The sequence below is a fragment of the Myiozetetes cayanensis genome, unplaced genomic scaffold (genome assembly GCF_022539395.1).
Source record: "Myiozetetes cayanensis isolate MyiCay16 unplaced genomic scaffold, myiCay2020 scf298, whole genome shotgun sequence".
Classification (NCBI taxonomy): Eukaryota; Metazoa; Chordata; class Aves; order Passeriformes; family Tyrannidae; genus Myiozetetes; species Myiozetetes cayanensis.
The window spans coordinates 24,327-48,678 of record NW_026087519.1 but is presented as its reverse complement, the minus strand read 5'-3'; the positions used below and the strand labels follow the sequence as shown (position 1 = coordinate 48,678).

General features: G+C 59.4%; 2 protein-coding genes across 2 annotated transcripts in view; one reads left to right on the top strand and one right to left on the bottom strand.

The window, feature by feature from the left end:
- Positions 1-22: 22 nt before the first annotated feature.
- Positions 23-18,516, bottom strand: LOC126644226 (serrate RNA effector molecule homolog). The gene is given in 17 exon segments (XM_050323292.1): positions 23-58; positions 375-482; positions 1,851-1,929; positions 2,686-2,733; positions 2,735-2,745; positions 2,842-3,052; positions 3,938-3,969; positions 4,358-4,471; positions 5,418-5,578; positions 6,696-6,725; positions 6,728-6,831; positions 7,159-7,191; positions 10,269-10,457; positions 11,467-11,619; positions 12,913-13,038; positions 15,485-15,642; positions 18,250-18,516. Coding segments are annotated over 16 exon segments (1,554 nt in total). The 5' UTR covers positions 15,604-15,642; positions 18,250-18,516.
- The window catches only part of LOC126644225 (ephrin type-B receptor 4-like), a 24,045-nt gene continuing 17,896 nt past the window's right edge, over positions 18,204-24,352 (top strand). The window contains exons 1-2 of the mRNA XM_050323291.1: positions 18,204-18,461; positions 24,103-24,293. Of these exons, the coding sequence (XP_050179248.1) occupies positions 18,204-18,461; positions 24,103-24,293 (449 nt within the window). The remainder of the gene's footprint in view (positions 18,462-24,102; positions 24,294-24,352) is intronic.

Genomic DNA, 24,352 nt, shown 5'->3' with positions numbered 1-24,352 from the left:
GGGCAGCAGGGGTCAGTGGGGGTCATTGGGGGGCACAGGGGTCGGAGCCGTGCTCGTCCTGGGGGAGAGAGTTGGGGGGTCATTGGGGGTCACAGGGGGGCAGAGGTGTCATTGGGGGGGTCACAGGAGTCAGTGGGGGGTCACAGGGGGGTACAGGGGTCATTGGGGGGGTCATTGGGGGGTCACAGGGGGGACACAGGGGTCGTTGGGGGAGTCACAGGGGATCAACAAAGGGGGTCACAGGGGTCGTTCAGGCGATCGGGGGAGTCAAGGGGGTCCCTGAGTGGCTTTGGGGTCTCAGAGAGGTCCCAGGGTGATTTTAAGGGTCCCAAAGTGTGGGGAGGAGAAAAACCCTAAAATAACCCTATAATAACCCCTAAATAACCCCAAACGTGACCCCGGTGCTGGGTGAGACCCGACACGTTCCGGACACGCCGGGTCAGGTCCCGGTTCACCCCTGGGCTCAGCTCACACTCACGGAGCTGGGGGAGCAAAAACAACCTTAAATAACCCCAAAATAGCCCCAAAATAACCCCAAACGTGACCCCGGTGCTGGGTGAGACCGGAGACATTCCGGACACGCCGAGTCAGGTCCAAGTTCACTCCTGGGCTCAGCTCACACTAACGGAGCTGGGGGGTAAAAATAACCCTAAATAATCTAAAATAACCCCAAAATAACCCTAAAATAACCCTAAATAACCCCAAAATCCAGCCCCAAAACGTTCCACACTCTCCTGGTCAAGTCCCGGTTCACCCCCGGGCTCAGCTCACACTCACGGAGCTGGGGGGGACAAAAAAACCCTAAATAACCCTAAAATAACTCTGAATGACCCTAAATAACCCTAAATAACCCCAAAATAACCCTAAATAATCTAAAATAACCCCAAAATAACCCTAAATAATCTAAAATAACCCCAAAATAACCCCAAACGTGACCCCGGTGCTGGGTCAGAACAGAGACGTTCCGGACACGCCGGGTCAGGTCCCGGTTCACTCCTGGGCTCAGCTCACACTCACGGAGCTGGGGGGGCAAAAAAACCCTAAAAACCCCTAAATAACCCTAAATAACCCCAAAATAACCCTAAATAACCCCAAAATAACCCTAAATAACCCCAAAATGCAGCCCCAAAATGTTCCACACTCTCCTGGTCAGGTCCTGGGCTCAGCTCACACTCCCGGAGCTGGGGGGTAAAAACAACCCTAAATAACCCTAAAATAACCCTGAATGACCCTAAAATAACCCTAAATAACCCCAAAATAGCGCAAAATAGCTATAAATAACCCTAAAACACTCTAAGATAACTGTAAATAATAAGCTCTATGTAAACCTGAATAATTAACCCTAAAACAACCCCAAAATAACCTACAATGACCCTAAATAATAACCCCATATAACCCTAAATAACCTAAAATTACTAACCCTGAAATAACCCCAAACAACCCTAAATACACCAGGACAAAATGACTCTGAAATAACCCTAAATAAATAACCCTAAATAAATAATCCTAAATAAATAACCCTAAACAACCCCTAAAGGACCCAAAACACCACAAAATAAATCCCTGCAAATAACCCAAAACAACACAAAACACTCCTAAAATAACCCTAAATCAAAAAAAACCCCTAAAACAACCCTAAAACAACTCCAAGGACCCCAAAACAACCCTAAATAACACAAAATAAATCATCAGAAATAACCCAAAATAAAACAAAAACTCTTAAATGTAACCCCCCAAGTGTGACCACAACCCCAAATCCCCCCCAGGACCCCCCAAATCCCCCCAAATCCCCCAGGACCCCCAAATCCCCCAGGACCCCCAAATCCCCCAAATCCCCCAAATCCCCGTACCCGGATGTTCTGGAGGCTCCAGCAGATCTCTTTGATGTTGACGCTGCGGTCGAAGGTCACCCAACCCCTCCGGAAAAACCTTGGGGGGTCCTGGGCTGTGAGACCCCCAAAACAGCCCCAAAACACACCCAGGAAACCCCAGAACACCCCCAAACACACCCAGGGACCCCCAAAACAGCCCCAAACACAGCCAGACCCCAAAACCAGCCCCAAAACAGCCCCAAACACACCGAGGAAACCCCAAAACACACCCAGGGACCCCCAAAACACACCCAGGGACCCCCAAAACAAACCCAGACCCCAAAACAGCCCCAAACACAGTCAGGGAACCCCAAAACAGCCCCAGGGACCCCCCAAAACAGCCCCAAACACACCCAGGGACCCCCAAAACAGCCCCAAAACAGCCCCAGGGACCCCCAAAACAGCCCCAAACACAGCCCCAAACCCCAAAACACACCCAGGGACCCCCCAAACACAGCCAGGGAACCCCAAAACAGCCCCAGGGACCCCCAAAACACCCCCAGGGACCCCCAAAACACACCCAGGGACCTCCAAACCACACCCAGTCCCCAAAACAGCCCCAGGGACCCCCAGATTACCCCCAGGACCCCCAATATTTCCCCCCCAGGACCCCAAATATCCCCTTTGGACCCCCTACTCCAGGCCCTCCCCCCAAAATTCCTCCAGGACTTCCGATATCCCCTCCAAGCCCCTCCAAATCCCCCAACACCCCCAGACCCCAAATTTCTCCCCAAGGAACCCCAAATCCCCCCAAATCCCCCAAATCCCCCCAAATCCCCCAGACCCCCAAATCCCCCAGACTCCCCAGACCCACCTCCTCTCGGGCTGGGGCTCGGACAGGGCGACTCTCATGAACCCGGGTACGTTTGCAGAGCTGGGGAGGGGGCACAGGGTGGGGTGGGGGGTTGTTGGGGGTTTTGGGGGTCCCTGAGACCCCCAAATCCCCCCAGGACCCTGCAGCCCCCCTCACCGCCACGATCTCGGCCTGGGAGATGTTGGGGGCGATGTTCCTCATGAACAGGGAGCAGGTTTTGTGCAGGGGGCGAGGTTTGGGGTCCTGAGGACCCCTGGGCCCCCGGCGCCCCCTCCTTGGTTTTGGGGGCCGGGAGGTCCCGGCGCTCTTGTTGTTGTTGTTGTTGTTGTCGTCGTCGAGACCCCGCCCTTGTCCTCCTTGGGCTCCTCTGGGGGGGAGGGAGGAAAGGGGGTGAGGACCCCCAAAATACTCTGGGGACCTCTGGAAACCCCCAGACCACCCTGACCCCCCAAACCATCCTGACCCCCCAAACCCTCCTGATCCCCCCAGACCACCCTGACCCCCCAGACCACTCCTGAGCCCCCCAAACCCTCCTGACCCCCAGACCACCCTGATCCCCCAGACCACCCTGACTCCCCCAAACCCTCCTGAACCCCCAAACCCTCCTGACCCCCAAATCACCCTGACCCCCCAAACCCTCCTGACCCCCAGAACACCCTGACCCCCGAAACCACCTGGACCCCCCAGATACTCCAGACCACCCCCAAGCCCCCTCATTTTGGGGGGTCTCTGGAACCCCCTCACTGTCCCTGACCCTGAGACCCCCAGACCCCCAGGACCCCCTACCCTCATTTTTGGGGATCTCCAGGCCCCCCTCACTGTCCCCATCCCTGAGACCCCTCCAGACCCCCAGTGACCCCCCAGGACCCCCTACCCTCATTTTTGGGGGTCTCCGGACCCCTCGCTGTCCCTGTCCCTGAGACCCCCAGACCCCGCAGTGACCCCCAGGACCCCCTACCCTCATTTTGGGGGTCTCCGGGCCCCCTCGCTGTCCCTGTCCCTGAGACCCCCAGACCCCTCAGTGACCCCCAAGGACCCCCTACCCTCATTTTTGGGGGTCTCAGGCCCCTCGCTGTCGCTGACCCTGAGACCCCCAGACCCCTCAGTGACCCCCAAGGACCCCTACCCTCATTTTTGGGGTCTCCGGCCCCTCGCTGTCGCTGACCTGAGACCCCCCAGACCCCTCAGTGACCCCCAAGGACCCCCTACCCTCATTTTTGGGGGTCTCCGGCCCCCTCGCTGTCGCTGTCACTGTCGCTGTCCCGGCTCGCTGGCGCGCCGAGCCTGCGGGGGCGCCAAGCGCGTCAGGGGCGGGGCTTGGGGGAGAAAGGGGAGGGCTTGGGGCAAAGGGGCAGGGCTTGGGGGCAAAGGGGAGGGGTTTGGTGACAAAGGGGAGGGCTTGGGGAGAAAGGAGGGGCTCGGGGAAAGGGGTGGGACTTGGTGACAAAGGGAGGGGCTCGAGAGGAGAGGGTGGGGCTTGGTGACAAAGGGGAGGGGTTTGTGGACCAAGGGGGCGTGGTTGGGGGTCAGAGAGTGTGGCTCTATGGGGGTGTGGCTCAGGAGTTGAGGGCGTGGTTTGCCAGCAGGGGGCGTGGTTTTGCTCAGTGGGCGTGGTTATTTTTGGGCGGGGGCTCGGGTTTTTGGGGGGGTCTGTGGGGGTCTGTCCACCCACCTTGGGCCCCTCCTTGTCCCCCTCCTCCTCCTTCGGCCCCTTCTCAGGCCCCTCCTCCTCTTCCTCAGGCCCCACCCCCGCTGCTGGCTCCGCCCCCGGCTCCGCCCCTTCAGCCTGGGGGGAGGGACAAGGGCGGGGTCACAAAGGGGGGGACAAAAGGGACCCGAAAAACAGCAAATGGACCCCAAAACCACCACAGGGACCCCAAAACCACCAAAAACAGCAAATGGACCCCAAAACCACCAAAGGGACCCCAAAGACACCAAAGATTCCAAATGGACCCCAAAACCACCACAGGGACCCCAAAAACACCAAAAACAGCAAATGGACCCCAAAACCACCAAAAGGACCCCAAACCCACCAAAAACAGCAAATGGACCCCAAAACCACCAAATGAACCCCAAAACCACCAAAGGGACCCCAAAACCACCAAAAACAGCAAATGGCCTCCAAAACCACCAAAGATTCCAAATGGACCCCAAAACCACCAAAGGGACCCCAAAGACACCAAAACCACCAAATGGACCCCAAAACCACCAAAGGGACCCCAAAACCACCAAAGAGACCAAATGGACCCCAAAACCACCAAAGGGACCCCAAAAACACCAAATGGACCCCAAAACCACCAAAGGGACCCCAAAGACACCAGAAACAGCAAATGGACCCCAAAACCACCAAAACCAGCAAATGGACCCCAAAGACACCAAAAACAGCAAATGGACCCCAAAACCACCACAAAGGGACCCCAAAAACACCAAAGAGACCAAATGGACCCCAAAACCACCAAAGGGACCCCAAAGACACCAATGGGGCCCAAAAGAGACCCAGGGGAGAAAAAGGACCCCAAATACTCCAGAGAGACCCAAAAGTGACCCCAAAGACCCCGAAAAGACCCCACAGCACCCCAGTCACCCCAAAGAGACCCCAAAGACCACAAAGGTGTCACCCCAAAGGACCCCAAAAGGGACCCCCAAAAGGGACCCCCAAAAGGGACCTGAAAGACCCCGAAGGGCCTTTTGGGGTCCCTCCCAAGGACCCCTCCCCACCCCACCTCCCGAACCTTGGGGGGCTCGTCGGCCTCGGGGGGGCCCTTCCCGGGCGGCTCCGGCGGCCGCGGCTCCTCCTTCTTGGGCCCCTCGGCCTTGTCGGGCCTCTCCTCCTCCTCCTCCTGCTCCAGGATGCGCAGGTCGTGCTCTGAGCCCCCCTCCATCTTGATCACGGCTGCAAGAGGGGTAAAAACACCCGAATTCAGTTAAAATGTGCAAAAAACGGGGAAAAACGGACAGAAAATGGGGAAAAACCACCCCAGAAATGGGGCAGGAGCGCTCCGAGCCCCCCTCCATCTTGATCACGGCTGCAAGAGGGGCAAAAACACCCCAGAATGGTTAAAATGTGCAAAAAACAGGGAAAAACAGCCCCAAAATAGGGTAAAACCCCCCCAGAAATGGGGCAGGAGCGCTCCGAGCCCCCCTCCATCTTGATCATGGCTGAAAGCGGGGCAAAAACACCCCAGAATGGTTAAAATGTGCAAAAAACCGGGGAAAAACAGACAGAAAATGGGGAAAACAGCCCCAAAAATAGGGTAAAACCCCCCCAGAAATGGGGCAGGAGCGCTCCGAGCCCCCTCTGGCTCCGTCATGCACTTATGGGGGCTCTCGGGGAGGATTTTGGGGCTCTCAGGGAAGGTTTTGTGGCCTCAGGGTCTGTTTTGTGCTCTCAGGGATGATTTTGTGGCCTCAGGTAAAATTTTGGGGCCTCAGGGAAGGTTTTGGGGCCTCAGTGAAGATTTTATGCTCTCAGGGAAGGTTTTGTGCTCTCAGGGAAGGTTTTGTGGCCTCAGGGAAGGTTTTGGGGCCTCAGGGAAGGTTTTGGGGCCTCAGGGCCTGTTTTGCGCTCTCAGGGAAGATTCTGTGGCCTCAGGGGAGGATTTTATGCTCTCATGGAAGGTTTTGTGGCCACAGGGGAGGATTTTGGGGCCTCAGGGTCTGTTTTGTGCTCTCAGGGAAGATTTTGGGGCCTCAGGGATGATTTTGGGGCCTCAGGGAAGATTCTGTGGCCTGAGGGGAGGATTTTGGGGCCTCAGGGAAGGTTTTGTGCCCTCAGGGGATGATTTTGTGGCCCCAGGGGAGGATTTTGTGGCCTCAGGGGATGATTCTGGGGCCTCAGGGAAGGTTTTGTGCTCTCAAGGAAGGTTCTGTGGCCTCAGGGAAGGTTTTGTGGCCTCAAGGAAGGTTTTGTGGCCTCAAGGAAGGTTTTGTGGCCTCATGCCCTGCTTTTCCCAGTCCTCCCACACCCCCTCTTTCCCGAGCCCCCATTTTTTTGGGGGTGTCCCACCCACCTGCATCGAGGGTCTTGACGATCTGGGGGCCCTGTCGATGTCGAGCAGGAGGTTTTCGAACCAGCCGTGCTCGGACAGGTACAGGAACACCCCCAGGCGGTTCCTCAGTGCCGCCTGGGCCTCCTGCCGGCGCCTGGCCCGCCTCGGCCGGGGTGGTACTTGGAGCGGAACCTGGGGGAAAATGGGTATTGGGGGGAACAGGGGGGTCACTGTGAGATTTGGGGGATTTGGGGGTTTCAGTGGGAGTTTGGGGGATTTCAGGGGATATGGGGGTAACGGGGACCCCGGCCTCGTCGGGGTGGTACTTGGAGCGGAACCTGAGGGGAAAATGGGCATTGGGGGGAACAGGGGGTTTGAGGGGGTTACAGTGGGGTTTGGGAAGGTTACAGTGAGATTTGGGGGATTTGGGGGGTTTCAGTGGGACTTTGGGGGATTTCAGGGGATATGGGAGGTAATGGGGCCCCCGGCCTCATCAGGGTGGTACTTGGAGCGGAACCTGAGGGAAAATCAGCAGTGGGGGGAACAGGGGGTTTCAGTGGGATTTGGGGGCATTTGGGGGTTCAGTGGGAGTTTGGGGGGTTACAGGGCTAATGGAGGGGGGTAATGCAGCCCCCCCGGCCTTGTCAGGGTGGTACTTGGAGTGGAACCTGAGGGGAAATCAGCAGTGGGGGGGAAACAGGGGGGGTCACTGTGAGATTTGGGGAGGTTACAGTGGGATTTAGGGGGGTTTCAGTGGGAGTTTGGGGGGTTTCAGTGGGATTTGCGGGGTTACAGGGGATATGGAGGGGGTAACGGGGCCCCTCGGCCTCGTCGGGGTGGTACTTGGAGCGGAACCTGAGGGGGAAATCGGGCATTGGGGGGGAACAGGGGGGGTTTGGGGGTTAGAGTGGGATTTGGGGCCCTCTGGGCTATTGTGGGGGGTCCTCTGGTTTTTTTGAGGTGTTTCAGGGGTATCTTGGGGTGTTTCAGGATGTTTGGGGGGTGTCCTAGGGTGTTACTGGGCTGTCCCAGTGATGTTCTTAGGATGCTTTAAAAGTATTTTGGGGTGTTTCTGGGGTATTCTGGGGTGTTTTAGGGGTATTTTGGGGTGTCCCAGGAGTGTCCCGAGGTGTTCATACATACTCTTGCCTAGGGGTATTTTAGAGTTTTTCTGGGGTATTCTGGGGATATTTTGGGGTGTTTTAGGGGTATTTTGGGGTGCTCTGGGGGTATTTTAGGGTGTTTGGGGGGTATTTTGGGGTGTCCCAGGGGTGTCCCGGGGTGTTCATACATACTCTTGGCTAGGGGTATTTTGGGATATTTCTGGGGTGTTTCTGGGGTATTTTGGGGTATTCTGGGGTGTTTTAGGGGTATTTTGGGGTGTCCCAGGGGTGTCCCGGGGTGTTCATACATACTCTTGCCTAGGGGTATTTTAGGGTTTTTCTGGGGTATTCTGGGGATATTTTGGGGTGGTTTTGGGGTGTCCCAGGGGTGTCCCGGGGTGTTCATACATACTCTTGGCTAGGGGTATTTTGGGGTATTTTAGGGGTATTTTGGGGTATTTCTGGGGTATTTTGGGGTGTTTTAAGGGTGTCCCAGGGGTGTCCCGGGGTGTTCATACATACTCTTGGCTAAGGGTGTTTTGGGGTAATTTAGGGTGTTTCTGGGGTGCTCTGGGGGTATTTTAGGGTGGTTTTGGGGTGTCCCGGGGTGTTCATACATACTCTTGGCTGGGGGTATTTGGGGGTATTTTAGGGGTATTTTGGGGTGTTTTTGGGGTGTTTTGGGGTGTTTTAGGGTATTTTGGGGTGTTTCAGGGGTATTTTGGGGTGTCCCAGGGGTGTCCCGGGGTGTTCATACATACTCTTGGCGCCGGCGTCGCCGTCGAGGCCCCCGGGAGTTGGGGGGGCGAGGGGGAGGTTGGGGGTGGTGGGGGGTGGGGAGGGGCGGCTCAAGCACCGACCCCCGGCCCCAAAACCGGCCGGTTCTCACCGAAACCCCCATCCCCAAAAAAACCACCAAAAAAACCACACACCCACCACACGCCGGGAAAAGGAGGGTGGGGGATTGGAGGGGGCACAAAGCCCCTTTTCCCCCAAAACAAAAATAAAACAACAAAGGTCCCTGGCTGAGTCCTGCACTGGCCGCTAGCGCCGCTGTAGCGGCCCCGCCCTGCCTGCCTGCCCGCGCCGGGGTGTGGGCTGGGGAGCCCCAAATCCCCTAAACACCCCCCTTCTGCTCTCCAGGGGGCTTTTCCCGGGTCCGGAGGGCGCTTTGGGAGGAGAGAGAAGGGAAGCGTCAACGCGGCACGCGGAGAACGAGCCCCTCCACGCCCACCACCCCAAAAATGACCCCCTCCCCAAAAATGACCCCTCCCCAAAAATGACCCCTCCCCCAAAAATGACCCTCACCTCCCCCTCCCCAGGAAATTCACTGGGAGGGGGTTTTAAAGGGGGTGGTTTGCCCCCACCCTCCCCTCCCAAACCCCCCCACACACCCCAAAATGGGACTGGATGGGCTGGGAAATGACACCACAGAACCCTCCCCCCCCAACAAGGGATTTAGGGGAGTTCTGGGGATGGGTCTGGGGAACTTTTGGGGCAGTTTGGGTCAGTTTTGGGTCAGTTTGGGGTGGTTTTGGGGTCGGGTTTAGGTCAGTCTGGATCGGTTTCAGGTCAGTCTGGGGCAGTTTTGGGTCAGTCTGGGGTGGTTTTGGGGCAGTTTGGGGTAGTTTTGGGGCAGTCTGGGGCGATTTTGGGGCAGTCTGGGGCGGTTTTGGGTCAGTCTGGATCAGTTTTGGGTCAGTTTGGGGTAGTTTTGGGTCAGTGTGGGGCAGTTTTGGGGCAGTCTGGGTCAGTTTTGGGGCAGTCTGGGTCAGTCCGGATCAGTTTTAGGTTAGTCTGGATCAGTTTTAGGTCAGTCTAGGGTGGTTTTGGGGCAGTCTGGGGCAGTTTTGGGTCAGTTTGGGGCAGTTTTGGGTCAGTCTGGATCAGTTTTAGGTCAGTTTGGGGCAGTTTTGGGGCAGTTTGGGGTGGTTTTGGGTCAGTCTAGATCAGTTTTGGGGTAGTTTTGGGTCAGTCCGGATCAGTTTTGGGTCAGTCTGGATCAGTTTTAGGTCAGTCTAGGGTGGTTTTGGGTCAGTCTGGGGCAGTTTTGGGTCAGTCTGTGTCAGTTCTAGGTCACTCTGGGGCGATTTTGGGTCAGCCTGGGGCAATTTCAGGTCAGTCTGGGTCAGTTTTGGGCGATTTTGGGTCACTTTGGGGCATTTCTGGGTCAGTTTGGGGTCGGTCTGGGGCATTCCCAGGCTGGTTTGGGGCAGTTTCAGATCAGTCTAGGGAGCTTTTGGGTCCTTTTGGGGCAGTTTCACGTCAGTCTGGGGATGTTTTGGGTCACTCTGGGGAGCTTTTGACTCCCTTTGGGACATTTTGGGGTCACTTTGGGGCTGTTTTGGGTCCCTTTTGGGCCATTTTTTGGACCATTTTTTCCGACCGTTCCGGGCTGGTTTTTCAGGACGGGTTTTTTTTTTCCTCCAGGAGAGGTTTTTTGGGACGGGGATTTCATTCCTGGGTCCCAGAGAGCCCCCCGGGCACTCACCACTCCTCGTCCTTGTGTGCCAGGAAGAACTCCTGCAGCTGCTGCCTCCTGAAGTCGAGTTTGTAGTCGTTGTAGCGCTTGACGGCCTCCGTCTCGTCCACCGCGTCGTCCAGGGACAGCAGGAACTCCTTGAAGCTCTTCATCACCGGGGGGGCCATGCCCAGGTCCACCTCTGCGATGGTGCCCAGCCTGGGGGGGCACCCCCACCGTTTGGGGTCGTTATTGGGGGGTTTGGGGTCGTTATTGGGGGGTTTGGGGTCGTTATTGGGGGGTTTGGGATCATTTGGGGTCATTTTTGGTTGGTTCTGGATCGATTTGGGGTCGTTATTGGGGGTTTGGGGGTTGGGGGCCGTGCCCAGCTCCACCTCTGCGATGGTGCCCAGCCTGGGGGCGCCCCGACCGCATTGGGGTCGTTATTGGGGGTTTGGGGTCATTTGGGGATACTGGGTCATTATTGGTTGGTTCTGGATTGATTTGGGGTCGTTATTGGGGGTTTGGGGTCGTTATTGGGGGTTTGGGGTCGTTATTGAGGGGTTTGGGGTCGTTATTGGGGTTTGGGGTCACTTGGGGCCATTTGGAGTCATTATTGGCTGGTTTCGGATCGATTTAGAGTCATTCTTGGGGGGTTTGGGGTCGTTATTGGGGGTTTGGGGGCTTGGGGGGCCATGCCCAGGTCCATCTCTGCAGTGGTGCCCAGCCTGGGGGGGCATCCCCGCCGTCTGGGGTCGTTATTGGGGGGTTTGGGGTCATTTGAGGTCATTATTGGCTGTTTCTGGATCGATTTGGGGTCATTATTGAGGTGGTTTTGGGGTTTTTTTAGGGTCTCACCTGGAGTGGTTTTGGGGTGTTTTTGGGGTCTTACCTGGCCTGGATGGGCAGCAGCTGGTGCTGCAGCACGTGGGACATGGCGGGGGTTTTGGGGGGTTTGGGATGGTTTTGGGGTGGTTTTTGGGGGGTTTGGGGTGGTTTTGGGGTGTGTTTGGGGGTGTTTTTGGTGTTTTTGGGGTCTCACCTGGCCTGGATGGGCAGCAGCTGGTGCTGCAGCACTGGGACATGTCGGTTTGGGGTTTTGGGGGTTTTGGGGTGGTTTTGGGGGTTTTTGGGATGGTTTGGGGGGTTTTTGGGGGTTTTTGGGGTGGTTTTTGGGGTGGTTCAGGATGGTTTTTGGGGTGGTTTTGGGGTGTTTTTGGGGTCTCACCTGGCCTGGATGGGCAGCAGCTGGTGCTGCAGCACGTGGGACATGTCGGGGTGCCCCCAGGGGGTCTGGGGGGGGCCGTAGGTGGGCCCAGCCCCCCCCCCGCTGTAGGGCAGGTCGTACCCGCTGTGGTACGGGTCGGAACCGTGCTCGTCCCTGGGGGGGGAGAGAAATGGGGGGTCATTGGGGGGCACAGGGGGTCACAGGAGTCATTGGGGGGTCACAGGGGTCGGAACTGCCTGTCCCTGGGGGGAAAGAAATGGGGGTCACAGGGGTCATTGGGGGATCATTGGGGGTTACAGGGGGTCATGGGGGGCTGCAGGGGGCACAGGGGTCGTTGGGGGATCACAGGGGTCATTGGGGGGGCACAGGGGTCAGTGGGGGGGTCACAGGGTCGGAACCGTGCTCGTCCCTGGGGGACAGAATTAGGGGGTCACTGGGGCACAGGGGTCAGTGGGGGTCATTGGGGGCACAGGGTCGGAGCCGTGCTCGTCCTGGGGGAGAGAATTGGGGGTCATTGGGGGTCAGCAGGGGGGCAGAGGTGTCATTGGGGGTCACAGGAGTCAGTGGGGGTCACAGGGGGTACAGGGGTCATTGGGGGGCATTGGGGGTCACAGGGGGGACACAGGGGTCATTGGGGGGGTCACAGGGATCAACAAAGGGGTCACAGGGGTCGTTCAGGCGATCGGGGGGGGGTCAAAGGGGGGTCCCTGAGTGGCTTTGGGGTCTCAGAGAGGTCCCAGGGTGATTTTTGGGGTCCCAAAGTGATTTTTGGGGTCCTGGAGTGACTTTTGGGTGTGTTTTGGGGTCTCAGGGTGGGTTTTTGGGGTGGGTTCTTGGGGTTTCAGGGTGTGTTTTGGTGTCTCAGAAAAGTCTCAGGGTGGGTTTTTGGGGTCTCAGGATGATTTTTGGGGTGGGTTTTTGGGATCTCAGGGTGGGGTTTTGGGTGCATTTTGGTGGTCCCAGGGTGATTTTTGGGGTCCCAGAGTGATCTTTGGGGGTCTCAGGGTGATTTTTGGTGTGTTTTGGGGGTCCCAGGGTGATTTTTGGGGGTCCCAGGGTGATTTTTGGTGTCTCAGGGTGATTTTGGGGTGTTTTGGGGGTTTCAGGGTGATTTTTGGGGGTCCCAGGGTGATTTTGGGGGTCCCAGGGTCATTTTTGGGTGTGTTTTGGTGGTCCCAAGGTGATCTTTGGGGGTCTCAAGGTGATTTTTGGGGGTCCCAGGGTGTTTTTGGGGGTCCCAGGGTGATTTTTGGGGGTCCCAGGGTGGTGTTTGGGTGTTTTTAGGGGTCCCAGGGTGATTTTTGGGAGTCCCAGGGTGATTTTGGGGGTCCCAGGGTGATTTTGGGGGTCCCAGGGTGATGTTTGGGGTCTCAAGGTGATTTTTGGGTGATTTTGGGGGTCCCAGGGTGATTTTTGGTGGTCCCAGGGTGACGTTTGGGGTCTCACCAGTCCCTGCGGAGCCGTTTCTGGGGGGGGCTGAGCTCGTGCCGGGGGGGGCTGAACCTCTCGCGCCGCGTGCGGTCGTAGTCGCGATAGTCCCGACTGCGCCGCTCCCGACCCCGCTCCCAGTCCCTGGGAATGGGAAAAACCAGGAAAAATGAGACAAAAAACATCCAGGGAACCCCCCAGTCCCGACTGCGCCGCTCCCGGCCCCGCTCCCAATCCCTAAAACTGGGGAAAACCAGGAAAAATGAGGGGAAAAACATCCTGGGAACCCCCCCAGTCCCAACTGCGCCGCTCCCGGCCCCGCTCCCAGTCCCTGGGAATGGGAAAAATCGGGAAAAATGAGCAGGGAAACACCCTGAGACCCCCCCAGTCCCGACTGCGCCGCTCCCGGCCCCGCTCCCAGTCCCTAAAACCGGGAAAAATGGGAAAAATGAGGGGAAAAACATCCTGGGAACCCCCCAGTCCCGACTGCGCCGCTCCCGGCCCCGCTCCCAGTCCCTAAAACCATGGAAAACCGGGAAAAACCAGGAAAAATGAGGGGAGAAACATCCAGGGAACCCCCCCAGTCCTGATTGCGCCGCTCCCGGCCCCGCTCCCAGTCCCTAAAACCACGGAAAATGGGAAAAATGAGGGAAAAACATCCTGGGAACCCCCAGTCCCGACTGCGCCGCTCCCGGCCCCGCTCCCAGTCCCTAAAACCACGGAAAAATGGGAAAAATGAGGGGAAAAACATCCTGGGAACCCCCCAGTCCCGACTGCGCCGCTCCCGGCCCCGCTCCCAGTCCCTAAAACCATGGAAAACCGGGAAAAATGAGGGGAGAAACATCCAGGGAACCCCCCCAGTCCTGATTGCACCGCTCCCAGTCCCTGAAAACACGGAAAAATGGGAAAAACCGGGAAAAATGAGGGGAAAAACATCCAGGGAACCCCCCCAGTCCTGATTGCACCGCTCCCGGCCCCGCTCCCAGTCCCTGAAAATGGGGAAAAATCAGGAAAAATGAGGGGAAAAACATCCAGGGAACCCCCAGTCCCGACTGCGCCGCTCCCGGCCCCGCTCCCAATCCCTAAAACCATGGAAAACCGGGAAAAATGAGGGGAAAAACATCCTGGGAACCCCCAGTCCCGACTGCGCCGCTCCCGGCCCCGCTCCCAGTCCCTAAAAACGGGAAAAACCAGGAAAAACCGGGAAAAATGAGGGGAAAACATCGAGGGAACCCCCCCAGCCCCGACTGCGCCGCTCCCGGCCCCGCTCCCAGTCCCTAAAACCACGGAAAAATGGGAAAAATGAGCAGGGAAACACCCTGGGAACCCCCCCCGCCCTCTCCCAGTTCCTAAAAATAGGGAGAAAACCGGGAAAAGCGGGTAAAAAAACGGGAAAAGCAGAAAAAGCGGGAACAGAGGGAGCTGCTCCCTGGCCCTGATCCCAACCCCTGGAATTTGGGGGATTTGGGGAATTTGGGGAGGTCAGGACAGTCCTGACTGGGCCAATCCCACCCCTAAACACCAGTCCAGCCCAGTTGGGCTCCAACTCCCCCCAGTATGACATCAGTCCCTCCCAGTCCATCCCAGTACGATGTTAACTCCAGCCCAGTCCATCCCAGTCCCTCCCAGTGCTCCCAGCTTCCCGCTCGCCCCTCCGAGCTTCCCTCCCAATTCCCTCCCAGTTGCTCCCAGTGGAACATCAACCTTTCCCAGTCTCTCCCAGTGCCTCCCAGTCACTCTCCAGTCCCTCCCAGTCTCTCCCAGTACAGCATCAACCTCTCCCAGCCCCTCTCCAGTCCCTCCCCCAGTCTCTCCCAGTACAGCATTAACCTCTCCCAGTCCCCCCCAAGTCCCTCTCCAGCCCCTCCCAGTCCCTCCCAGTCTCTCCCAGTACAGCATTAACGTCTCCCAGTCCCCCTCCAATCCCTCCCAGTGCTCTCCAGTCGTCTCCAGTCACTCACTGCTCTCCTCAGTCCCTCCCAGTGCCCTCCCTAGTCCTCCTCCTCCCAGTTCTCTCCAGTCCCTCCCAGTACCCTTCCTCCAGTGCCCCCCAGTCCCTCTCCAGTCTCTCCCAGTCCCTCCCAGTCCCTCCCAGTGCCCCCCATTCCCCACCTGTCGCTCCAGTCCTCCCTCCCAGTCCCTCCCAGTGCCCCTCAGTGCCTCCCACTCCCTCTCCAGTCCCTCCCAGTCTCTCCCAGTACAGTATTAACCTCTCCCAGTCCCCCCAGTCCCACCTGTCGCTCCAGTCCTCCCTCCCAGCGCCCCCAGTCCCTCCCAGTCTCTCTCCAGTCCCTCCAGTCCTCCAGTCCTCTCCCAGTCTCTCCCTCCTCCAGTCTCTCCCAGTCCCCTCCCAGTCCCCCCCAGTCCCTCCCAGTGCCCCCATTCCCCACCTGTCGCTCCAGTCCTCCCTCCCAGTGCCTCCCCAGTCCCTCCCAGTGCCCCCCAGTCCCCCCAGTCCCAGTCCCTCCCAGTGCCCCTCCAGTGCCCTCCCAGTGCCTCTCAGTCCCTCCCAGTGCCCCCCAGTCCCTCCCAGTCCCTCCCAGTGCCCCCCAGTCCCCTCCCAGTCCCTCCCAGTCCCCCCCAGTCCCACCTGTCGCTCCAGTCCTCCCTCCTCCTCTCGTCCCTCTCCCTGGACCTGTCGTACTCGCTCCGCTCCCTCCGGAATTTGTCTCGGCGCCGTCGGTCGTACTCGTCGTCGCTGTCCCCCATCCCGGGGGCTGCTCGGGCTCAGGGACCCCAAAATTGAACCTGGGACCCCAAAATCCAACCTGGGACCCCAAAATTATCTCAGGGACCCCCAAATCACACCTGGAACCCCAAATCACACCTGGAACCCCAAAATTATCCCTGGGACCCCAAAATTATCCCTGGGACCACAAAAATCACACCTGGAACACCCCAAATCACACCTAGGACCCCCAAATCACACCTGGGACCCCAAATCCAACCTGGGAACCCCAAAATTGAACCTGGGGACCCCAAATCCAACCTGGGAACCCCAAAATCACACCTGGGACCCCCAAATTGAACCTGGGACCCCAAAATTATCCCTGGGACCCCAAAATCACACCTGGGACCACAAAAATCACACCTGGGACTCCCCAAATCAAGCCTGGGAACCCCAAAATTATCCCCTGGGAACCCCAAATCACACCTGGGAACCCCAAAATTGAACCTGGGAACCCCAAAATCACACCTGGGGACCCCAAAATTATCTCAGGGACCCCCAAATCACACCTGGGAACCCCCAAATCCAACCTGGGAACCCCAAAATCACACCTGGGAGCCCCAAAATCACACCTGGGACACCCAAATTATCCCCTGGGACCCCCAAATCACACCTGGGACACCTAAAATTGAACCTGGGAACCCCAAATTATCCCCTGGGAACCCCCAAATCACACCTGGGAACCCCAAAATCCAACCTGGGACCCCAAAATTGAGCCTGGGAACCCAAAATTGAAGCTGGGACCCCCAAATCACACCTGGGACCCCCAAATCCAACCTGGGACCCCAAAAATCACACCTGGGACCCCCAAAATTAAACCTGGGACCCCAAAATTGAACCTGGGAACCCCAAAAATCACACCTGGGAACCCCAAAATCGAGCCTGGAACACCCAAAATTATCCCCTGGGACCCCAAAATCATCCCTGGGACCCCCAAATCAAACCTGGGACCCCCAAATCACACCTGGGAACCCCAAAATTATCCCTGGGACCCCAAAAATTGAACCTGGGACCCCCAAATCACACCTGGGAACCCCAAAATTACCCCTGGGACCCCAAAAATTGAACCTGGGACCCCCAAATCCAACCTGGGAACCCCAAAATTATCCCTGGGACCCCAAAATCACACCTGGGACCCCAAAATTGAACCTGGGAACCCAAAAATCACACCTGGGGACCCCAAAAATCACACCTGGAACCCCAAAATTATCCCTGGGACCCCAAAATCACACCTGGGACCCCCAAAATTGAACCTGGGACCCCAAAATTGAACCTGGGAACCCCAAAAATCACACCTGGGAACCCCAAAATCGAGCCTGGGACCCCCAAATTATCCCCTGGGAACCCCAAATCACACCTGGAACCCCAAAATTATCTCTGGGAACCCAAAATTATCCCTGGGACCCCCCAAATCACACCTGGGAACCCCAAAAATGGAACCTGGGACCCCAAAATTATCCCTGGGACCCCAAATCACACCTGGGAACCCCAAAATCACACCTGGGGACCACAAAATGGAGCCTGGGAACCCCAAAATTATCCCTGGACCCCCAAAATCACACCTGGGAACCCCAAAATCACACCTGGGACACACCAAAATCACACCTGGGGACCACAAAATTGAACCTGGGACCCCCCCAAATCATCCCCTGGGACCCACAAAATCACACCTGGGACCCCAAAATTGAACCTGGGACCCCCAAAATCGAACCTAGGACCCCCCCCCAAAATCGTCCCCTGGGACCCCCCAAAATCATCCCCTAGGACACCCAAATCCAACCTGGGAACCCCAAAAATCGAACCTGGGAACCCCAAAAATCGAACCTGGGACCCCCAAATCCAACCTGGGACCCCCAAATTGAACCTGAGACCCCCCAAAAATCATCCCCTGGAATCCCCCAAATCATCCCCTTGGACCCCCCCAAATCATCCCCTGGGACCCCCAAAATCATCCCCTGGGACCCCCTAAAATCATCCCTGGGACCCCTCAAATCACACCTGGGACCCCCAAAATCAAGCCTGGGACCCCCCCCCAAAATCATCCCCTGGGACCCCCAGATCGAACCTGAGACCCCCCAAATCATCCCTTGGACCCCCAAAATCATCCCCTGGGACACCCAAAATCGAACCTGGGGGGCCCCAGAACCCCCTCCCAAAATCACCCCTTGGGACCCCCCGGAACACGTGGGGATCCCCAACTTACCCACCTCACCCTGGGACCCCAAATGTGACCCTCCTGCCCCTCAACAATCCGAGACCCCCAAGACCCCCCAGCCCCCAATCCAGGATCCTCTGCGGCCCCGGACCCTGCTCCAGCCCCCCCTTGAGACCCTGCCACGACCCCAGACCCCCACGACCCCAAGAACTCCCCCAGGACGCCCCCGACCCCCTCGGCCCCCAAATCCCCCCAGGACCCCCAAATCCCCCAGTGCTCCCCAAATCCCCCAGGACCCCCAAATCCCCCCAAATCCCCCCCAGCCCCCATCCCATGATCCTCTGCGGCCCCCTCAGGCCCCCAAGCCCCCAAACCCCCCAAAGCCCCCGGCCCCCACCCTGACCCCCCGCGCCTCCCAGCTCCCGGATGACGTCAAAATCCCCCGTGACGTCACTCGAGGCCCCCCTCGGACCTGCCCTGGCGGCCCCGGCCCCGCGCGCCGCCGCCCGCTCGCTTCCGGCCCGCCGCCCGCCGGAACTGACGTCACGCCGACATGGCGGCGCCCACCCGCGGGAGCCGCTCTGGCCGCGCGGGAGGACCCCGCCGTTCCTCGGTGGTTCGCCCGCGGAGCGGGGCTCGCGGCCGGCCGGGGCGGCGCGGAGGCACCGGAGGAGCCTCCCCGGGGTGGGAGCGGCGCGTCCCGCGGGGCCCGGCGGGCGGGGCAGCGGCGGGGAGGCCCCGTCTCTGTGGTGGCCGCGGGCTCGCACCGCGCCTGCGCCGCCCCCGCCGCCGCCGCCTCCCATTGGTCACAACTGCCCCGCGCGCGCGCCTTGGCCCCGCCCCCGGCCGCGCCGCCATCTCCTGCCCGGTCACGTGACGAGGGGGGGGCGGCCCCGCCATTTTGTGCGGCCGCGCTCGGCGCAGGCGCAGTCGGGGCCGCTGAGGCCGCTCCGGGCGCCGCCATCGCCGGGACGGGCACGGCTTGCCAGGACTTGGCTCCCAGTGCTCCCAGTAACGGCCTGGGACCCTCCCCAGTGCTCCCAGTGCCCCCAGTAACGGCCCGGGGCCCTCCCCACTGCTCCCAGTGCTCTCAGTAACGGCCTGGGGCCCTCCCCAGTGATCCCAGTGCCCCCAGTAACGGCCTGGGACCCTGCCCAGTGCTCCCAGTGCTCCCAGGAATGGCCCAGTGGTCCCAATAATGGCCCAGTGCTCCCAGTATAGCCCCAGTGCCCTGCCCAGCCCTCCCAGTTCCCCCTCAGTCTCTCCCAGTGCCCCCTAGTCTGTCCCAGTCCCTCCCAGTCTCTCCCAGTTCCCCCTCAGTCTCTCCCAGTTTTCCCCAGTCTGTCCCAGTTGGTTCCAGTCTATCCCAGTTCCCGTTTAGAACCCCCCCAGTCTGTCCCAGTCACTCCCAGTCCCCCTCAATCCTCTCCCAGTTGGTTCCAGTCTATCCCAGTCCCCGTTTAGACCCCCCCAGTCTCTTCCAGCTCCTCCCCAGTCTGTCCCAGTTCCCCCCCACTCTGTCCCAGTCCCCCCCAGTCTGTCCCAGTTCCCCCTCAGTCTCTCCCAGTTCCCCCCCAGTCCATCCCAGTTCCCCCCCAGTCTGTCCCAGTCCCTCCCAGTACCCCTGTGACCACCCCCCAGTCTGTCCCAGTCCCTTCCAGTCCCCCTCAAGCCTCTCCCAGTTGGTTCCAGTCTATCCCAGTGCCCGTTTAGACCCCCCCAGTGCCCCCCTAGTCTGTCCCAGTCCCTCCCAGTTCCCCCTCAGTCTCTCCCAGTTCCCCCTCAGTCTCTCCCAGTCCCTCCCAGTCCGTCCCAGTCTGTCCCAGTCTGTCCCAGTCCTTCCCAGTGCCCCCCAATCCTCTCCCAGTTGGTTCCAGTCTGTCCCAGTCCCCGTTTAGACCCTCCCAGTTCCCCCCCAGTCTGTCCCAGTCCCTCCCAGTGCCCCTGTGACCCCCTCCAGTCCCTCCCAGTTCCTCCCAGTGCCTCCCAGTTCCTGCCGGGCCCCTCCCTGGAAACGCTGGAACAAAAGCCCTTTTCCTGTTGGGAGGGAGGCCGAGACCCCTGCCCCGGGACCCCCTCGAGGGGCCCAAAATCCTCCAAACTCACCCCAAAAAAACAACCCCGGGCTCCACAAACCCCCCCCGAGGGCTCTCTGGGACCCCCCCCCAAAAAAAACCCCAAATTCTTGGGAGACCCCGGACCCCCCAAAAACCCCAAACCCAAATTCTTGGGGGAGACCCCTGGACCCCGGAGATTTATTTCTTTTTGGACCCCTCCCCCTTTGGAGATTTTTTTGGGATCCCTCCTGGAATTTTTGGGATTCCCCTCAAAATTCTTTTTGAGGAGCCCCCTCGGATTTTTGGGACCTTCCGGATTTTTGGGACCCCCTGAGATTTTTTAGGACCTCCAAACTCATTTTCGGACCCCCTCGGATTTTGGGACCCCCAGGGTTTTTGGGACCCCTCGGATATTTCTGGGACCCCGGATTTTTGGGACCTTCCAGGATTTTTTGGGACCCCTCCAAACTCTTGGGACCCCCTCGAATTTTTGGATCCCCCTCAGATAATTTCAGAACCCCCAGGATTTTTGGGAACCCCGGATTTTTGGGACTCCCGGGGTTTTTGGGACCCCCTCGGATTTTTGAGACCTTCCAGGATTTTTTGGGACCCCTCCAAACTCTTTTTTGGGACCCCCTCGGATTTTTGGGACCCCCCCCACCGGGATTTTTGGGACCTTCCAGGATTTTTGGGATCCCCGGATTTTTGGGACCCTCACAAACTCATTTTTGGGACCCCCTTGGATTTTTCGGACCCCCTCGGATTTTGGGATCCCCAGGATTTTTGGGACCTTCCAGGATATTTTGGGACCCCCTCGGATTTTTGGGCCCCCCCCCCTCTGATTTTTTGGGACCCTCCAGGATTTTTGGGACCCTCCAGGATTTTTTGGGGGCCCCTCCAAACTCATTTTTGGGACCCCCCCTCAGATTTTTGGGACCCCCCCTCGGATTTTCGGGACCCCCCCCTCGGATAATTTCGGACTCCCCCCCTCATTTTTGGGACCCTCCAAACTCATTTTTGGGACCCCCTCGGATTTTTGAGACCCCCGAGATTTTGGGGACCCCTGGAATTTTTGGGAGCCCTCGGATTTTTGGGACCTTCCAGGATTTTTGGGACCTTCCAGGATTTTTGGGACCCCCTCGGGATTTTGGGACCCCCTCGGATAATTTCGGAACCCCTCCTCATTTTCGACCCCTCAGATTTTGGGACCTTCCAGGATTTTGGGACCCTCCAGGATTTTGGGATCCCCTGGATTTTGGGAGCCCTCGATTTTTGGGACCCCCGGATTTTGGGCCCCCAAAATGTGTCCGTGGCTCTTCTGGCTCTGGGTGTCCCTGGGGCTCAGTGGAGGAGGGTGAGTGACTGACCTCTCGACCCCCGGGACCCTCGGGACCCCTGAAACCCCTCCAGACCCCCTGAGACCCCCTGGGACCCCCCTAAGATCCCCTGGGACCCCCTGGGACCCCTCGGGGACCCATCCGGATCCCCTGGGACCCCCAGACACCCCCGGAGACCCCCAGACCCTCCTGAGACCCCCGGGCCCCTGAACCCCCTGGACCCCCAAGACACCCTCAGGACCCCCGGGACCCCCCAGGACCCCCTGAGACCCCCCGGGACCCCCTGAGACTCCCTGAGAGCCCCCGGACCCCCTCTGAGACCCCCCTGGACCCACTTGAGACCCCCTGAGACCCCCCAGACCCCCTGAGACCCCCCGGGACCCACTCTGAGACCCCTCGAGACCCCCCCCAGACCCCCTGGGACCCCCATGGGACCCCTCGGGGACCCCCTGAGATCCCCCGGGGCCCCCTGGAACCCCCCTGACCCATCTGACCTCCCTGGGACCCCCAAGACACCCTCGGGAACTCCTCGAGACTCCCTGGGACCCCCCGGGGTGGGGGAGACCAGTTTGGGGTCCCGGGGTGGGCTTGGGTCTCCAGGGTGGGTTTGGGGTCCCGGGGTGTGTTTGGGGTCCTGGGATGGGTTTGGGTCCCCCCCCGGGTGTGTTTTGGGGTCCTGGGGTGTGTTTGGGGTCCCCTGGGTGGGTTTGGGGTCCCCGGGTGTGTTTGGGGTCCCTGGGTGGGTTTGGAGTCCCAGGGTGTGTTTTGGGGTCCCCCAGGTGTGTTTTGGGGTCCCGGGGTGGGTTTGGGGTCCCCCCCGGGGTGGGTTTGGGGTCCCCCCTGGGTGTCTTTTGGGGTCCTGGGGTGAGTTGGGGTCCTGGGATGGGTTTGGGGTCCCCTGGGTGTAGTTTTGGGGTCCCCGGGCATTGGGACTCCCTGAGCTCCCCACTCCTCCCCACCCCAGAGACCCTCCTGGACACGCGGCTGGAGACGAGCGACCTGAGATGGACCGTGCACCCCCAGGGGAGGGGCAGGTGGGGCACGGGGGCTGAGGCACTGGGGGACTGGGGGCACTGGGGGGCACTGGGGGACTGGGGGACTGGGGACATTGGGGACATTGGGGGATTGGGGGATTGGGGACACTGGGGATTGTGGACTTTGGGGGATTTGGAGACACTGGGGGATTGGGGGAATTGGGGACATTGGGGGATTGGGGGATTGGGGACATTGGGGGATTGGGGGAATTGGGGACATTGGGGACACTGGGGACACTGGGGGACTGGGGACTTTGGGGATTGGGGACATTGGGGATTGGGGATATTGGGGGCATTGGGGATTTGGGGACATTGGGGATTGGGGACACTGGGGGACACTGGGGGCATTGGGGGCACTGGGGGATTGGGGATATTGAGGGGATTTGGGGACATTGGGGACATTGGGGATTGGGGACTTTGGGGATTGGGGACATTGGGGACATTGGGGATTGGGGATATTGGGGGATTTGGGGGATTGGGGGACATCGAGGCCTTTGGGGACATTGGGGGATTGGGGGATTTGGGGACGTTGGGGGATTTGGGGACACTGGGGACATTGGGGACTTTGGGGGATTGGGGACTTTGGGGGATTTGGGGATTTGGGGACACTGGGGATTTGGGGATATTGGGGACACTGGGGGACTGGGAGCACTGGGGGACTGGGGGACTGGGGACATTGGGGGATTGAGGGGATTGGGGGATTGGGGACACTGGGGGATTGGGGGATTTGGGGAGGTTTGGGGGATTTGGGGACACTGGGGGTATTGGGGACACTGGGGACACTGGGGACATTGGGGAGATTGGGGGATTTGGGGACATTGGGGGCATTGAGGGGATTTGGGGACATTGGGGGATTGGGGACATTGAGGGGCACTGGGGGACTTGGGGACACTGGGGGACTGGGGACATTGGGGGATTGGGGACACTGGGGACACTGGGGGACTTGGGGGATTGGGTATATTGGGGGATTTGGGGGATTTGGGGACATTGGGGGATTGGGGACATTGGGGGATTTGGGGACGTTGGGGGACATTGGGGATTGGGGATTGAGGACATTGGGGACTTTGGGGGCATTGGGGGACATTGGGGGATTTAGGGACACTGGGGGATTGGGGACACTGGGGACACTGGGAGGATTGGGGATATTGGGGGATTTGGGGACGCTTGGGGAATTGGGGACACTGGGGGGGCACTAGGGGATTAGGGACACTGGGGACATTGGGGGATTTGGGGACATTGGGGGGGATTTTGGGGGATTGGGGGACATCGAGGCCTTTGGGGACAAGCAGGACGTTGGGGGACGGGGGAGGGGGGACAGGGTGTCCCCAAAGCCACTCACCGGTGTCCCCTATTTGTGTGTCCCCCCTTGTGTGTCCCCCTCTTTGTCCCCCTCAATCCCCTCAACTCCCCAATGTCCCCAAACCCCCCAATGTCCTCAATCCCCCAAAACCACCCCAATGTCCCCAATGTCCCCAAACCCCCAATGTCCCCAAACCCCCAATGTCCCCAATCCCTCAATCCCCCAATGTCCCCAATCCCCCAAACCCCTGATGTCCCCAAACCGCCTCAATGTCCCCAAACCCCCGATGTCCCCAATCCCTCAACCCCCAATGTCCCAAACCCCCAATGTCCCCAACCCCCAATGTCCCCAAACCTCCCGATGTCCCCAATCCCCTCAACCCCCAATGTCCCAAACCCCAATGTCCCCAACCCCCCAATGTCCCCAAAACTCCCCAATGTCCCCAACCCCCCAATGTCCCCAAAATCCCCCAATGTCCCCAAAATCCCCCAATGTCCCCAAACCCCCAATGTCCCCCCATCCCTCAATCCCCAATCCCCAAACTCCCCAATGTCCCCAATGTCCCCAATCCCCCCAACCCCCCCGGTGTGGGGTCAGTGGGAGGAGCTGTCGGGGCTGGACCCCGAGCTGGGGGCTCCCGTGAGGACGTTCGAGGTTTGCTCGGGCCGGGGTCCCCCCGGGCCCCCCCAGAACAGCTGGCTCCGATCGCGCTGGGTGCCCCGGGGGGAGGCCACCACCGTCCTGGCAGAGCTGCGCTTCACCCTCGTGGCCTGTGACAGCCTGCCCAGGCAGAGGGGGACACGGGACATCCCTGGGGACATCCCTGGGGTGACAGGGGACAGGGACA